Raw genomic sequence first — 18,233 nt, 5'->3', positions numbered from 1 at the left:
ATTCATTCCTCACAACAGCGGTGGCCATTTTTGGGTGCGACATTCCCCCCTGTGAGACTAATAAAGGCATATCCAATCCAAATCCAATCCATAGCCCGTTTGCCTCAAAATGACACGGAATAAATTCTTTAATCGTTTTCAATCATGTATGCTTTCCTCTTCAGAACTATTTCAATCATATTCATAACTGGATGTGTAACAAGAAAGAATAATCTCCGAATCTGAAGCCATTGTTTTTATTCTCCAGCAATGCAAGACGTCTTGGCGTGACGTCACGAACTGGGGGCGGGACTTTCTGAAAATGCCCAATTCGCAGCTCAATTTTTTGCAGATTTTGGACACTTTAAGTCATTTTTATTGGTGTTTTGCATTTGAATAATACTATCATACTGCGTGTTTTGGGTATTTTAGATGCTATAAAACATTTTTCTGAGGTTTCTTACGCTGCATTGAGTGTTTTTGCAGTCCTAAAACTCAATATTCTGTGGGTCCTGAAATTTGAGTGACAATGACAAAAATTTGGCACTGGAGTGGACACATTTTTGCATTTTTGTCTGGCAGTGAATGAGTTAATAGGACACATGACAACCTGATCAAAGATATGCAGCAGGTTGTCAGAGGTCTGCTTGGGTTTCTGTGCTCCTTGCACGCACACCTGAATAGTTGCATCCATGCACTGAGGAAGTGGATTAGTTTAGATTAATGTAAAGCTAATTGACCTTCTCAGTCAACTGAGGATCACTTAGCGATATTGTTATTCACATCTCGCACTAATAAATTAGCTTCCCCGGTCCTCAAATGTGCAGCGATGTCTTTTTCATAGATCTTAAAATGCAGACGTCACTTTAGTCATTGCTCATGTTGACTCACTCAGCCGGTGAAGCATCTTTGTGACTCAAGCTGCTGCCATCTGTGCCTCGATATTCATCCCCATTTTCAAATCACTCAGATCTTTTTTTTCTTTTTTTTCACTCTGACTGTTCCGAAATGGAGACTTGCGCAGAATTTGTATAAATGCCACAGGGTGGGATTGAATGCTAATTGCTGATTTCTCCCATGCAGTGCATGTTGTGTTGCTGTGCAATTTGCATTTGTTCAAGTTATCACTCATTTGGTCTTTCCCCTGTGCGCTTCCTTCTGAAGAAGTCCCGCGAGGAACTTAGTAAAATGAAGCTCTTTTATGAAAAGGTGTTTATCACAGGAGAGCCTTTAACGCTAACAGCTTGGTGTTTATGTCGTGTTTGTCACATTACCTCTCTTACCTACACACCTTCTTGCCAACATTTTAAAACCTCTGCATATCCGCTGCATATTTAATAGAATTACCTTGTTTTGTTCTGAACATGTTTTGGTGCTTGTTTTAAACCAATCCCATATTTATTTTTTAACGCTTGGTCAGGGAACATAGGTTGTGCCAACTCATGAACAAACACCCATTTCTACTTACCTGAATGAGATCACCCAAACCACTGTTCTTAGAACCATCCTGTTTTGAACAAACATTCAACGATGCTAGGTTGTCGTCAGTTTAGATCTTGTTGCTATTCATGAACAAAGCGCTCATCTTGAAAGTCACGGAGCAGGACTGATTACTAAAGGTATACCACACAACTACTTGCTTATCAATGGCTTGCTATGCGTGCCACAGTCTGATCGCTAAACCAGTTTAATCGCAAAGTCATAATTAAATATTTGGATGTAAAACACTTCTCTGCTCATGAAATGGATTGGGCTGTGCTGTGAGGGAAAAGTGTCTGTACTTAAAACAACTTGGCCAACCTCCAAATAATCATACCCAACAATCTTGTAACAATGTGTCGCAGCCGCCTTTGAGATCATGTCCCTTTCAGGAACGTGCCCTGTCTGCAGTCATGCGGGGGACTTCCTCGGAATTCGGCCGGTGCCAGGTGTTGTTGCTCACATGCAGTTTAGGGGAACAATGAGCTCCTTCACTCTCCAAATGCGTCTTCACAGTTGGTCGGCAGCCTAAAAATAAGGCTGACCTCAGAAGGGCGCTTGAGGAAATGTTTTTACAGTAGAACATCTCTCGTAGAACATATTTGGGGGTGCGGGGTTAGGTATTCAGAGTTTGCTGACGTCCGTTAGTAGCGCCGGTGACAATGAGCTTGTTGACAAAATCTCTGTAATCAGTGTTACCAGCATTGTGATTGGGCGACTTGGACTTTTCCCATCTCCTTTGTGACTATTTTTTGAATCGACATGCATGTCTTTGGAATGTGGGAGGAAGCGGGAATATCCGGAGAAGAAGGAGAGCGCGCAAACTTCACTCAGGGTGTGCTCAGCTGAGATCTGATCACGATGTTATTCTGTTTACTGTCATTGTTGCAAATAAAACATATATACAGTAAATGGCTCGCAAAGAAAGATAACTTTATTTGAAAATGGGTCATTCCTGAAAGGCATCATGGTAGCTCAAATTGAGTTTGCACTCCAGCGCTTCATGATACCCGGTGGTACTGTATATGGTAGAAAAAGGGACTCAATCGATGCGCAAATATATCATTAACGCCCATATAAATGCATTTGTCAGAGTGTTTTTTTAACCCCCTCAACATTCTTCACAAAATGGTGTCAAACATTCAATCAAAAATATTAAAAAGCATTCCACAATGGTGGGAATCGGCAGTGTCCACTAAAATATAATGTATTCGCAGCATGAACTTTGAGTACTGCTACTTCCAAATCATCCCCTTTCTTAACTTATTCGCTGCCATAGAGTGCCATTCCCGAATTTGTTTGGGTTTTTTTTTTTTTTTTTTGTCTTGCTGGGTGTGCCGATAAAATGTTTTTCCCTTCAACTAGGAGGCACCATTTGCCTTTTGTCCATGTTAGCACTTTGTTACAGCTTCAGCTGTTGTTAAAGCGCTATATAAGTCAATATGCATGTATTGTATTGTATTTTGTACAGCCGCCCCCATTGAAGCTCACCTAACTGCAGACCCATACAATTTAGGAATTAACCCCTTTTCAGATGAAAGAAGAGAGTCTAATGTTTCTAATGCTGTATTGAATGTTAATGTAGTCAGAATCAGAATCAGAATCATCTTTATTGTCAAGTATGTAGAACACACAAGGAATTTGTTTCCGTTAGAACACGCTGCACTAGTATCGTCGTCAAAAAAAAAAAAAAAAAAAAAAAAAAAAAACTACTAAGTGGCACTATCCAGTTCCATTTTGGCTACTGTTGTCCTAAAACTTAATATTCTGTGGGTCCTGCAATTTGAGTGAAAATGCCAAAAACCCTAGTACGGGAGTGGACACATATTTGCACATCATCTGGCAGTGAATGAGTTAAAAGCAAATTGTGTTTCAACTTTCAATTGCTGTAATTTGTTTTTTTAATCTTCTGTCTCTCTTTTCTCAGTAATATCCCAAGTGTGGGCAGCACTCTGGACCAGGACTACAACCAGACCTACACGCCGCAAACTCACACACCCTTCATGTCCAACAGCGCTCCACCAAGCAACAGCGGCACTGGCATCCTGCCTTCCCCCGCCACCCCACGTTTTTCAGCGCCTACCCCACGTACGCCCCGCACTCCACGGACACCTCGAGGTCCCGCCAGCGTTCAGGGCTCCCTCAAGTACGAGAACTCTGACCTCTACTCGCCAGCCTCCACCCCTTCTACCTGTCGACCGCTCAATTCAGTGGAGCCAGCCACCGTTCCTTCCATCCCAGAGGCTCACAGTCTCTACGTCACCCTCATTCTCTCCGAGTCAGTCATGAACCTCTTCAAGGACTGCAACTTTGACAGCTGCTGCATCTGTGTTTGTAACATGAACATCAAAGGATCCGACGTGGGCGTGTACCTCAATGACCCCATCAGCGAGGCCCAGGAAGCCTGCAGCTGCGGTTTCAGTGCTGTGGTCAACAGGCGCTATGGCAATGGCTCAGGCCTCTTTCTCGAGGACGAGCTGGATATCATCGGCCGTGGCTCAGATGTCAGTCGCGAGGCGGAAAGGCGCTTTGAGGAGCTACGAATATACTCCCTGAATAGAACTGGTGTTGGGAGGGGAGAGCGTCTCCCGGATGAACTGATTCTGCTTCTGCAGGACCAGTGTACTAACCCCTTTTCACCGATTTCCAGCCTGGATGACGGACCGACATGTGGGGTGAAGGGTGGTCATGTGCCACCCTGTGTTAGGGTGGAGGAGAGGGATTTTCACAGTGACTGCTATATGGCCCTGGAGCACGGCAGGCAGTTTATGGACAACATGTCAGGTGGAAAGGTGGATGAGGCGCTGGTCAAAAGTACTTGTCTACACCACTGGTCCAAACAAAATGGTAAGGCATTGTTGCAAATGGTTTCCTCGATTGCCGTATTTTCCTATGTATAAGGCGCACCGGAGTATAAGGCACACGACCAATGAATGGTGGATTTTCAAACTTTTTCCATAGATATGGCGCACCGGACTATGAGGCGCACCTTCAATGAATGACAAAAGTTTTCCAAATATAACATATAAATAGATAAAATATCAGGAACACCACATTATAAGGCACTACCGTAGAATCTGGGTTTACACACTACTTCTACGGGGGGAAATGAAGGAGCGGGGAAATGGCTCTTGACAATAGTTATGAGAACTGTAGTGACTCAATATAACTTCACATATACGGCGCACCGGCATATAAGGCGCAGGGTCATCTTTTGAAGAAAATCAAGGCTTTTGGGTGCGCCTTATACACCGGAAAATATGGTATTTAATAGCAACACATTCTCAATATTCTGTTTACTGTATTTTCCGGTGTATAAGGCGCATCCAAAAGCCTTGATTTTCTTCAAAAGATGACCCTGGGCCTTATACGCCGGTGCGCCTCATATGTGAAGTAATATTGGGCCACAACAGGTCTTACAACTACTGTCAAAAGCCACCCACTCAATTTCTTCCGTTGAAGAAGTAGTACGTAACCCCAGCGTCTACTGTAGCTCCTTATTTGAAAGGCGCTTAATACTAGTAATAATAATATTTTATTTTTATTATAAGCACCCTAAGGTGTCCCTTATACCAACTTGGAAAACTTTTATATATTTCCATATTATATTTGGAAAACATTTTTCATTCCTTATATATGGGAAAAGTTTGAACATATTCCATTCATTGGGAGTGTGCCTTATTATACACGGGAAAATATGGTAATTGAAGAATTGTTCTGCATTTTAATTGTTATTAACTTTATGTTCTCGGTTCTCCAGCAGTGGACGTGAGTGCACTGTGCTCTCAGGACGTACTTCAAGTATTGATGTCCCTGCAGCCTGTAATACAAGATGCCATTCAGAAGAAAAGGACAGTGCGTTCTTGGGGTGTTCAGGGCCCACTTACCTGGCAGCAGTTTCACAAAATGGCTGGACGGGGCTCATACGGTAAATCAATCAATTAGATGATGAGTTGGGGTGATTACCTGGAAACAGGATGCGACGGTTTGACTAGGTCAATTATTTTGAAAGCAGACTACAATTTTTAGCGAGTGCCAATTACTTCAAGCAACGTGTTGTGATTACTACATGTTCATTGATGTCAAAAAGAAATGTCAGCGTAACTTGATGATTTCATGCAAAATCACCAAATGAGTGTGGGGAAACACTCTTTACTGTAACAAACAATCCTTCCATTGCGCCAAAATCAAACATTCCTCTTCACCCACCTGTCATTAATATGCAAGACTAATGTAGAGTACTGTGGTGCTATACTGTACTGCATGATAGAGGAGATCTTGAAAAATCTGCAACAGTCATCTGGGTGTCACTTTCTTGTGGAGGAAGACTTAATGAAAATTGCCTTAGAGATGAGACTAGAGTGCACGTCACACAGTCAAGTTACACGAATAAGAAGAAATGACCAGGGATTTAAAAAGAGAGAAAGCAACTCAATTTTCACACACCTATGTCATGTTTTTTTCCTCTTTGTGTGATCCGCTCTCCTTTTCTGGTTCATCCTCACAGGTACCGATGAGTCCCCTGAGCCACTGCCCATCCCCACCTTCCTAGTAGGTTACGAATATGACTTTGTGGTGCTGTCTCCCTTTGGGTTGCCCTACTGGGAGAAGCTGTTGCTGGATCCCTTCGGCGCTCAGCGGGACGTCGGGTATTTGGTGGTGTGTCCAGACAATGAGGCTCTGCTCAGCGGTGCTAAGAGCCTCTTCAGGGACCTCACAGCTGTCTATGAGGTTAGAGAAAGATTACATGCTTTACTGTTTGCACTGGTTTAGCTGTCGTACGTCTGTAAAATACCGACTGCCGCCTCCCTGGAATGTCATACTCTAATTTAGATTCATCACTGAGATAATAAAATGCTACAACTTTTATTTTTGTCATGTTTTTTTTTTTCCCACCAAGCTCCTGACGACTGCTGACTATTTTCCTGCACTTGGCACCATTGCATTAATTATTGATGTAGTTAACTTCTAGTCGTAGATCAAAGTCCATTGATGTAAAAATGAGCTCATTACATATTAACATTTTATTCAGACAACTTTTGGTGTAAATTTGACACTGCCAAAATTTCCTGAGGGATGAATTTTGTATTCTCATTTTGATTATTGCAGGCCAATAATTTGACCGTTATCCAAATCAGACTTATATATTGTCATATCACAATGTACGGCTATTGGTCAACACACAAAAAAGATCATACGATACATTTTAATACAAAAATCACTCGTATCTCCCTTGACCCATTGATAGCATTGTTCATTCTTTATGGAGTTGTCTGCCAGCAATTTTCAGCAGGATAAGTACTGGATAAACAAACTATATAGGAGAGCCAAGGCTGTCCTGGGTCAGCGTCTGGACACAGTGAACGGTGTTGCATGTTTGAAGAATGACAGCCAAAGTCTCATCCCTCATTCCCAGCACGTCACGCTGCGATCCACGCTCAGTAATAGCACTGGTTAGCTTTTGAGCACCAGGCTGTGGCACCCTCAGGTGCCAAAAGGAGCATTTGTGGTGACAATCCTTCCTTCTTTCTGCTATCGTGGTTTATTATTTAATGTGGCTCAGATCGCGAGGAGACAGTTAAAATATTCATATCTGTACGCTGATCATTGCGCATTATTTATATGATGTGTACAGAAATGTAATTTTTTTTCAACATTGGTTATCTGCACGTTTGGCCGGATTTCCTAGTACGAGCCTCACTTAAATTTAAAATTTCATCATCTTGCTAATCTTGCAGCATTTACATGGAATCCCTGCTGTGGTGTGATTTGAAAGAATCTTTTTACTTTCTTCCTACAGTCGTGTCGACTTGGCCAACATCGGCCCATATCTAAAGGCTACCCTGATGGAATGGTCCTTGTCGGTGGCAGTGGAGCTAAAAGCCTTGAGGATCAGCCAGTCAGCGATTGGTTTCTCAAGGCTGCCAGCAACAATGACGATGCCTTCAGAAAGCTCAAACTCTATGCACAAGTGTTCCGCCACAACCTCGGTAAGATTAGCCTTATCATCCTCAGTCTGTGGCTTAGTTTGCTCTTTCCTCTGACATTTCCCACTCTTGACCCCATTCTCTTTTTGTTGCAAAAAGGCAGGCCAAAGAGCCTTGGTGAATTTAAATATGTCTCAAAAATGTGAATGCAGAGCACAGATGCTTTTATTCTCTCAAATGTAATTAATCACCCAGTAATGTTTCGGTCTTTCTCTTTTTAGCTCCATACCTCGCATCACAACCACTGGATAGTTCTCTCCTTATGCAACCAAATCCCCCGTCGTTATCCAACCAGTCATTATCTACGCCCCTTACGGGATCCGCCTCCAGCTCCGTTGGCCAGCAGGGTGCGATGCACAGCTCCTCCATCCCCAACAGCAACACCATGCCATCCAACAGTCTGGTGACATCCTCCGGACAGCCAAACGGCGGGATGCCATCTGCCAAAGCAAGCTCCTTTACCCCCTTTGGAACCATAGCCAGCCAAAACCAGGGGGGCGGCCCTCAGAGTGGCCAGGTGGGACCACAGGCTGGAACCCAGAATATTAGCACCTCAGGCGACAATTCAAATAGCCAGACTCCCACAGAGCCCCCAGAAAGGTATGCCATGCCACATCAGCACATGAAAGCTGATCACATTTCACCGGTTCGCTTCCAATGCTCTGACATAATAAATTGTGTAATGAGATGGATTTGTGTGGTGCCCCCACAGCACTTTGGAACGTGACAAGATCGGCGTCCCCACAAATGGCGACTCCCACGCCATCACCTATCCACCTGCCATTGTTGTTTACATCGTGGATCCTTTCAGCTATGAGGATTCTGAAGGCAGCCCGGGCCCAGTGCCAACACATTCTAGTGTGTGGACACTTGGCTTGTTACGCTGCTACCTTGAGATGCTTCAGTTGCTTCCCGCACCTATCCGTAATTCCATTTTTGTGCAGGTGGGTCAACTTTCTCATCATTGAGCAACCCTTGTGAGGATAAGTGGATTAGAAAATGCATAGATGTTCTCATGGCCTCTTACATCCTCCTTTTTTGTTTATTTTGTTACAGATTGTGCCCTGCCAGTATCTGCTTCAACCTGTGAGAAGTGAAGACCGCCACATCTACGTTCAGCACCTCAAATCTTTAGCCTTCTCCGTCTTTGCTCAGTGTAGGCGGCCTCTGCCCATTTCCACCCATGTCAAGTCGCTGACTGGCTTTGGCCCCGGTTTAGCTATTGACACAGCACTTAAAAGCTCAGAGGTAATAATAATTATTACAGCAGTTTCTTGGACTATTTTCAGTAGTTGATGTTGTTGTTCTTTGTCTTCTTTTTTAAATGTGTTCCTTCCAATTTCTTTTGAGACCTATGATTGTTTCATTCGAGTCATGTGCAGTCATTGGCCAAAAAAGGATTTTTTGCACTAAAGTGCGCCATAAATGAGATTGTGTGATTATTTAGTTCTTAATTTTGCCTCGATTTCCTGCTTCTAAAATGAGCACATTCAAAGTATCCTCATTGTCACCGATTAAATGTGTTGTTGTGCAGAGACCGGAATGTGTGCGTCTGTACACACCTCCATTCATCCTTGCGCCGGTTAAGGACAAGCAGACTGAGCTCGGGGAGGCATTTGGCGAGGCGTCGCAGAAATACAATGTGCTGTTTGTCGGATACTGTCTCTCCCATGACCAGCGCTGGCTACTTGCCACGTGCACTGACCAGAATGGGGAACTCCTGGAGACCTGCGTCATTAACATCGATGTGCCCAACAGGTACAACCCTCGTCGGTGTAAAAACTTATTTTTTTTTCCATATCCCCACCGCCTACTTCTGTTGCTTCCATTTGTCATATCACCACTCGTATATGAATACTGTGACTTTGCCCATCAATTACATCAAGAGTTGTTAAATATGCTATTTTTCCTGAGGCATAGGAAAAATATGGCTATCAGTCGAAAGCTTACTGCTCATATTCATGACAAGTATGCGCTTTGACTAAAATGGCTGTCTTTGTACTCGACTTTGGAATACAGTATTTATGAACACTGAAAAATGACTACACGCGTGTTTTTCCTGCATTGCTCAGAGCCAGGAGGAAAAGGGGCTCTGTTCGACGCCTTGGCTTGCAAAAGCTGTGGGATTGGTGCTTGGGACTCGTGCAAATGACATCAGTGCCCTGGAGAGTGGTAATTGGACGTCTGGGCAGGATAGGACACGGCGAGCTGAAAGGTGACTGTTAATGTCCACGGCAAAATTCTCAACTGTGTTTTTTTTTTCTTCATTTAACACTCATTGTGCTTTTCTCGTCACGTGTCAGATTGGAGTATATTGCTGAGTAGAAGAAACCTTCAGTCACTGAGTCGCCGTCTGAAAGAAATGTGTCGAATGTGTGGCATCTCTTCTTCGGATACTCCCGGCATCCTAAGTGTTTGCTTAGTTGCCATGGAACCACAGGGTTCTTTCATCATAATGCCAGGTAACATACAAGACGTAGACTATGAATTCATTGACGCTATCTGTTTGACTGTGTCCGGCTCATCAGAGCCATCGACCACAGCCATGTCTTCTGAGTTTTTGTGTATTTGCTTGTGTGGGTACGGCGTGATGGATGGCAGCAGTACATCGCAATGCTTGATGGCGGGGAAGACGGTGTACCTTTTTGCTCATAAAGCACAACCTCTCAGACACCTATTGATCGCAATGCTGTGTGGTGGGGAGCTCGATCAATGGGTTTATTTTAGGAAACCAATGAGTGGGGGGGTTGTCAGTGCACCATACCAGGAGAATATGATTGGCTGTTGTTGGAATGAAGATGCTACTTTATTAAAATAAAGATGTCGATGCCATGTGTCCGAATCTACAGACAGAGAGATTTAAATTTAAGTTAACTCATTCACTGCCAGACATGGCAAAATATGTCCACTCCAGTGCCAGGGTTTTTGTCATTGTCACATCCATTCTAGGACCCACAGAATGTTGAGTTTTAGGACTTCATAAACATTCAATACAGCGTTAGAAACCATTGACTCTTTTCTTTCATCGGAAAAAAATAGTTAATTCCTACATTATATGGGTCTGGAGTTATATAAGCTTTAAATGAGGGTGGTGGTCCATAATACAATGCAATACATATTGGTTTATATAGCGCTTTAACAACAGCTGAAGCTGGAACAAAGCGCTAACATGGAAAAAAAAAAGGAAATGCTGCCACCTTGTTATAGCACCCAAGCATGAAAAAACAAAACCCGAACAAATTCGGTAGTCGCGCTCTACATCATATTTTCAATTCCAGAATACATTTGTGAATGGCAGTAATAACCAATCTCCAATTACTGGAAAAGAATGCTCCCCATGTGAAATGTCTCCCATTTTTATTCAATGAACAGCTTTATTTTGCAGTCATTCAGTATTTTAAAAAAGTATTTCATTATAGCATTCTGGTAGCCAAAATGAAATTATTTATTCATCTATTCATTCATTAATGTTTTCATTTATGTATTTATTTCTGTGGGAGAGATGATTTTGCTCCTCAGCAAGTGCAATACTGGGAACTTGAACCACAATGTTGCACATGTTTCAAAACGAACCCCCATCTCATATTATGTGTCTAAGGAGAGCATTATATTCTTGACAGTTGGCAGACTGACAACGTAGAGCTGTATCTAATGGACTGGCCTGTCGAGGGCATTTTCACATCCGCAGCTGCAGAATTTGTACAGTGAAGATAGATTGACAGATAAGACTTTTAATTGTGCATAAGTATTTCCACGTCGTCTTCACAACAGGATTACTCACATAATATCAATAAAGCAGCAAAATACGTGTGACATTGAATAAAACAAGCATTCTTACATTGTATTATACTCTTGTTGCTCTGTTTATAAACCACTCATTTTCTATCTCTCCCATTAGACTCTGTGTCGACAGGCTCAGTGTTTGGCCGCAGCACCACCCTGAACATGCAGACGCCCCAGCTGAACACACCCCAGGACACCTCCTGCACGCACATCTTAGTCTTCCCCACCTCTGCCTTTGTCCAAGTGGCCAGCTCCAATTACACCAACATCGACACTAATATCGACATTCTAAATGCTACCACAGGTGAGACCGCTGTCTGCAGTTCACCTTTCAATGACATTCTCATCTGAATATATATATATATACACTCTATGCTGCTCCCCCAAGCAACTTCTCTTAGCGTCGCTTTCTCATGTTTCCTTCTACTACTCTTGTACTCAGATGGATCTGACGACATAGGAGGCATCTTTGATCTTCTGGACCCAGAGAATGAATTGGTGGATCCCGACATCATCAACATCTCACCCAACACGTCACCAGTACATTCACCGGGTTCCCATTATCACCATGGAGGTGATGACAGTAAGGTAAGATTCTCGGATCTTCCTCGCTGGATTACATTTTAGAACAGAGGGGTTTCGGTTTATGTCTGAGTTACATTCCTATGATCGCAACATCTCAATTATTGTATTTTATTTTTGTGCTTTAGTCAGCATGTGCTGTTGTCTGTCAATAGCCTATGGTAAAGCCAAAAATGACAGTGCGATGTTTAGGGATCAAAAAGGCTACTGGAGGGCGGCAGAGCAAGATTTATCCACTTTTTTCCCTCTGTGGTTTATGCAAGTGAAACTCCTCCCCTCACTTCATCCATGTTCCATGGCAACAAGGTGCCACAAGATAGCGCCAAACCAAGAACTTTTTTTCCAATTGGATAAATAGTATGAAATACACGTTTCTAGGCCATGAGTATAAAACAGTCAAATGAAAAACAATACGTCGGTAACTGAACTTAGATGTGGTAAACATAGCCACGTCAACCGTTTTTCTACAGCACTAAACTTATCAAGGGTCTATATCAGCAAATAAAATAATTGATCAATTAACTCGATCAATTAACTCATTCACTGCCATTCCGTAATTTGTAAAGCATGACGCTGGCCATGGCCTCTGGCAATGTTTTTTTCTTCCAGAAGGGGGCAGCATTTTCCTTTTTTCCATGTTAGAACTTTTTTTCCAGCTTCAACTGTTGGTAAAGCACTCTATAAAGCAATACATACGTCTGTATTGCATTGTATTTTGGACATCCGCTCTCATTTAAAGCTCATCTAACTCCAGACACATATAACTTGGGAAATAATCTTTTTTTCTGATGAAAGAAGAGTGTCTAATGTTTCTAACGCTGTCTTGAATGTTTATGTAGTCCTAAAAGTCAATATTCTGTGGGTGCTGGAGTTCAAGTGACAATGACAAAAACCCTGGCACTGGAGTGGACACATTTTTGCACGTCTGGCAGTGAATGCGTTAATTACCTAAATTACATATATGGGTAGCTAAAGCCTCGTGACCAACTTATTTTTCATTGCAAAACTGCATCATTTTGAACATTGCACTCTACTGCTGTATACTGCAAGGTCATTTTGAATGACCTGTATATTGCTTGTTCAGACCCTCGCTGAATCACAATATGTCAGGACCACTGTAAACCAAGGACCGCCGTCTTTAACAGTAGATTTTATTTTGTTAATTTTCAATTTGCACACTGAACGTCATCTTAAATTTCCCATCAAACTAACTTCAAATACGCTCCTTCTCCAGGGCCAGAGCGCAGACCGTATGGAGTCTCGTGAGGAGGTGCCAAACCTCCTGCAGCAACCCCTCGCTCTCGGCTACTTTGTATCCACGGCCAAAACTGGCCCACTGCCTGACTGGTTCTGGTCAGCCTGTCCGCAGGCTCAGAACCAGTGTCCACTCTTCCTCAAGGTACGGAAGCTCTGCTTACCCACACGATCCCTTTTTGTTAATTTTCCCATAAAACAAATGTTGGAAAATGTGAGCTACCCGCAATATGATAAGCCTGTTAAAAAGGCACTGACTGGTTACAGCGTTTACATGAGCAATTTTCATTTTTAATAGACTCAATGTTATTTGTTTCTTTTTTTTAATCAAACCTCACAAAGGTTTCTTCTTTTAAAAAATGCTCATAAAAATCCAAAATCTGAATTAAAAGTCAATAAATATGCAAATGCATGGGTTTCAAACTTTGAATATGCAAGGGACAACTGTTATTTATGTTGTAATATCACTATTCACGCGAGATGACAAACGTGTTTTTATAGCGCTTACATTGGTTCTTATATTACATTACAACGTGAGTTGAATCCAATATTTTTTAGCATGGCAAGCGAGTTTATTTTGTGGAAAACAAAATGTACACCCTGGATTTTTGAGCCTAATTTTTGCCTTCCTGGCTTTTTTTGCAATGGGGAAAAAATGCATGTTTGTGCATGCATACTTATGATTCATAAATGCTTGGTGTTTAATTTACAGCAAACATTAACAAATTACTATATCTTTTTTTCTGGAATCATGCCTTTATTTCAAACAGAGGTGACGGGCCTTATTGAATACAGTGTATATGACACAAGGTTTTTCCTCCTACCCCCGCCCTTCCTCATACTGTGTCTTTCTCGCTCCCAGGCCTCTTTGCACCTCCATGTGTCTTCAGTGCAATCAGACGAGCTCCTGCACAGCAGACACTCCCACCCCCTTGACTCCAATCAGACCTCAGATGTACTACGGTAAACAGCAACCAAGCAAAAACTGCTCCATTTGCCCTGTGGAATTCTTGGCACTGGTGCAATTGTTTTCATTCCCGTTTGATTTTTGTAGGTTTTTATAAGTTGAGTATTTATTTCCTTGCATAGTTTTTACTTAGTCATACTACAATTATCTCTGTCAAAATAGGCTAGTTGTTTTTTTTTTCATCTCCAGGATGATAAGATAAAAATATGACATTCATAGAGTTAGATTCAATTGCAATTGATGTCTCGATTGAATGAGGAATTTGTAACAGGGAGCACGGATGATAATGGTGAAAGATTTGAAGCAGTTTTTCCTCGTGGCATGGCAACAGCTTCTGATTTTCCTTGGTCTACACTGATATTTGCAACTGGACCAATTTATTGAGCAATATTTTCAGGAGGCCTTTCTAACAATCAGCGAAGGGTATGTATCACACGGAATGTGGCCAAAATCAAACAAACTTAACTCTTGGGACTGATTGCCATGTTGCTCCAGAAAACTGTCATTGAGGTGTAGTTTTTCATTTATCATTGGCTAATTTTGACAACTCATATTGGAGGTTTTGGAGAGAAAGTCAGAGTGGCCAGACTGAGATGGTTTGGACGTGTCCAGAGGAGAGAGAGTGATTATATCGGAAGAAGGATGCTGAGCCTTGAACTGCCAGGCACGAGACCGAAAGGAAGACCTAAGAGGAGGTTTATGGATGTTGTCAAAGAGGACATGAAGGTAGCTGGGGTGAGAGAAAAGGATGCACAAAACCGGGTTAGATGGAAGACACTGATTCGCTGTGGCGACCCCTGAAGGGAAAAGCTGAAAGGAAACTCAGAAGATTGGCTAATTTTGAATGTCTTTTATGCTTCCTTGAGATGAGCAAATGTATTTCCATAGCAATAAAATTGAAGCATAGCCGAGCTTGCTTTAAAAAGTACAATAATTTTGTACTTTTGGAATTAGGTACATTTTATATATACTCTATACTTTTTATATTTTTATTTAGTCACGGCAATTGAATCACCACTGCTGTTACCACACATTTGCCTATGGCTAGGCTACGTTTGCCAAGTCCGATTCATGAATTTCAAATGATGTGAGCGAACCAGGAATTGAACACCGCACCTCATACACATTTTGTGATGATTACTCATTGAATGAAAAGAATATTTGAGTGCTTTGTGTGATCGCTTATTTATTTGTATTCTGTGCCCCTTAGCTTTGTGTTGGAGCAGTACAACGCCCTCTCTTGGCTGACATGTGACCCGGCGACACAGGACCGCCGATCATGCCTGCCCGTTCACTTTGTGGTGCTGAACCAGATGTACAACTTCATCACGAACATGTTGTAGCCACTCATAGGAGAGACATTTCAAGAAGAGAAGTCCAAAGCGATCACTCTGAAGGGGTTTCACCACACCGGCCGGAGCACAGCGTTGGATCTCATTCCGAAATAGATTTAATGGTTCTCCCCTTGGCGCAAAGACGTGCACAAATAGACGAGGAAATAAATTTCAGTGATAGGTGGATCAGAGAAATTGAACGTGACAGAGCGACAGATTGGCTGTCGCGTTTCATTTTGTTTTTTTTGGAACATGGCAGCGCACACACTGGCCAGTCAACATTTGGGAAAGATGTCTACGTGTAAAGAGATAAAGGGATGATCAAGAAAATAACTTTTAAAGATTTTTTGGGGGGCTTTATAGCCTGAAATTCTTTTCCATTCATTTGAATGAAATTGAATGCAAACTGATAGCCTGCATTGATCTTATTTATTGTGTTTTAAAATGTATTATTTCTTAACCGCTTTTATAAGTATATATAGAGAGAGATATTTAAATGGAGAAGGTTTGTATCACCTTCTTGCTTTAAAGCAATTGGTCGAAAGATATATGTAATCATCTGACTCAAGAACTGAGAAACTACTGCAGAAAAAAAGAAACAAAAGACAGTCCCGGTAGATTTCTTTCAGAGTATTATTTTTTGTAATGGAGAAAAGGACTATTTGTATCATCACAATGTACAGAAGTGGAGAATTATGAATTACAGCAAAGCTGTTGCCATATAGGAATTGTACAGCAATGAACTTCACTGTGTTCTAATTAAGAGGTACATTGTTGTATATAGTATTTTATACCATACATTTAGACACAAAAACCAAACTGCAATCTATATAAATAATTATATATGAATGCCATGCCAGCAGTTGGTGCTGTGGCTTCTGTTTTAGGAATAAAATGTGTCAACATATTTTTCCTGTGCATTGTTGTATTTATTTGCTTTGAGGCGGCAAGAATGGTTACATGGTTGTGCAGGTGGCCAAGAGAAAGGTGGACAAAATGTGGCTCATGCTGCCAAATTGTTTCCAGCTGGTTTGACTTATAACATAAAATGACCATCAGAGAGTTTAGTAGTCGACTTTCAGCATTTGGCATCTCCAGTTACGTATTTCACTTTTCTTGACTGTGGACATTTTTGTGTGGCGTTAAATGAACTAACTTCAATTAGTCATTGTTTTAACTTCCTATATGGAGTTTGTAAGTTTTGTATACATGTGAGTTTACTCCAGGTATGCTGACTTCCTAGCACATTGCAAAAAAATACACACACACATTTTAATTGAGAGCTATTGTGCAAAAATATGAGTCATCGTTTGTCCTCTGTGTGATTGGTCGGTGATCAATCCAGGGTGCAACCCAGGTCTCCCCACAGAGTTTTGTTGTATTATTTTTTTTCCTTCCACAACTCTAAGTACAGTATAGTGAATTCCATTCTTTGACTTGCAAACTGTGGACATCTCCTAAAGCTCTTTGGGAGCAGCTGGCTGTCTGTTCCATGTCCATCATTGCCCCTTCCTGTCAACAACCTTTAGAAATATGCAGTGGTCCTACTGTCGACTGTGATCACGCTGCAACTGGTCTCTCTATGCTTTCGGCAAGATTGGCTTGTGGAATTTGCAATTTGGCACTGACTGGTCAAGTGAAGTACACATCACTTGTACAGTCAAATTCAATTCAAAATTGACATATGGAAAAAAATCCCTGTATTTCTTAATTTTCAATTTTCACCATTCGATACGCCTTGAGATAGTGAGGTAAGCTGTGGCGGGCATGTCTCACTGGTAGGATGCCCTGGGGACGACCCAGGACATTCTGGAGAGTCTCCCAGCAGGCTTTGGATCCCCTGGGAAGAGCTGAAAGAAGTTTTTGCCCCTGTAAAGCAACCCTGGTTAAGCAGTAAGAAAATTGATGGAGCATTTGACCATCTCATGCAGTTTTACACCACTGGAACTGTGATTACAAAAAAAGGAAAATCCACCCATCTTTTCGAAATTGCTCAACAAGTCTCTGCTGGAATTGGTCTCATGTAACAGATTTATGTCGAGCAGCAGGATAATAATGTTGATTGTATATGCAGAGAAAACCATTTACACCTATAGACATCAACCTGGGACCAGCCTACAGGACTGGTTGGGCACAGGATGCTGAACAGGACATGTGTGCCACATGTACAGTATTTCCTTATGAGGATTAGTGCCACGTGAAAATACTTTGTGACTGTGCTTAATGGCATTTTTCATGTATGTTGAGGATTTTTCAAACTGCTTTCTATTTTTTCTTTTCATTTCTTATTTCAACTTCAGCAATGATCAAACAACGTAAAAATGGACAGTTAAATCCCTTGCAGCCTACCTTTTGGGTTTAATCCGTTTTAGGCAAAAACACGGACAGCAGCTACGTATCGGAACACGTGAAGCAGGGAACATGAGGATGCGACAGATTTGGTGAAGCAATAATATACTCCCCCATCCACTGCATTATGTAAAAATGTAAACACGCATTATTTGTTTTTATACTTACATTTAAGAGACTACACTTTTTTGTTTTTTATCTGTGCAAATGGTTGAATCTGTCGTTTTTTATTAATATGTAGCCAGTCTTTTTTTTCTTCACGCATTCCTCTTTACTGGTACTGTATCTTACAGTATGGGCCATGCTTTCGTCACTAGCTTGGATTTGCACAATGTGTGATACAGTACTGTACTTCACAGGTCTGAAAGGAAAACGGTTGCGTTTGCTCACTCCTTAATTAAGAAAAAAATCACAAATTATATTACATATATTAAATGACTTAAATTAGTGTGGAAATAAACACGTGGATTCACAAATGTATTTGTTATCACTCAATATAAATGTTGATTGCACATGTCT

The 18,233-nt window shown here is 41.7% G+C and overlaps 1 protein-coding gene across 1 annotated transcript in view; it reads left to right on the top strand.

The window, feature by feature from the left end:
* med13a (mediator complex subunit 13a) overlaps window positions 1-16,290 on the top strand; it is a 93,405-nt gene extending 77,115 nt beyond the window's left edge. The window contains exons 16-30 of the mRNA XM_089017052.1: window positions 3,386-4,305; window positions 5,219-5,386; window positions 5,966-6,189; window positions 7,259-7,448; window positions 7,667-8,045; window positions 8,158-8,389; window positions 8,502-8,693; window positions 8,980-9,203; window positions 9,518-9,660; window positions 9,749-9,907; window positions 11,344-11,532; window positions 11,671-11,816; window positions 13,045-13,209; window positions 13,927-14,027; window positions 15,242-16,290. Of these exons, the coding sequence (XP_088873178.1) occupies window positions 3,386-4,305; window positions 5,219-5,386; window positions 5,966-6,189; window positions 7,259-7,448; window positions 7,667-8,045; window positions 8,158-8,389; window positions 8,502-8,693; window positions 8,980-9,203; window positions 9,518-9,660; window positions 9,749-9,907; window positions 11,344-11,532; window positions 11,671-11,816; window positions 13,045-13,209; window positions 13,927-14,027; window positions 15,242-15,374 (3,565 nt within the window). The 3' untranslated portion in view covers window positions 15,375-16,290. The remainder of the gene's footprint in view (window positions 1-3,385; window positions 4,306-5,218; window positions 5,387-5,965; window positions 6,190-7,258; window positions 7,449-7,666; window positions 8,046-8,157; window positions 8,390-8,501; window positions 8,694-8,979; window positions 9,204-9,517; window positions 9,661-9,748; window positions 9,908-11,343; window positions 11,533-11,670; window positions 11,817-13,044; window positions 13,210-13,926; window positions 14,028-15,241) is intronic.
* Window positions 16,291-18,233: the final 1,943 nt, after the last annotated feature.

Source organism: Hippocampus bargibanti, linkage group LG16 (genome assembly GCF_051943395.1).
Source record: "Hippocampus bargibanti isolate YZ-2025 linkage group LG16, ASM5194339v1, whole genome shotgun sequence".
Classification (NCBI taxonomy): domain Eukaryota; kingdom Metazoa; phylum Chordata; class Actinopteri; order Syngnathiformes; family Syngnathidae; genus Hippocampus; species Hippocampus bargibanti.
This window is presented reverse-complemented; position numbering and strand designations above follow the sequence as displayed.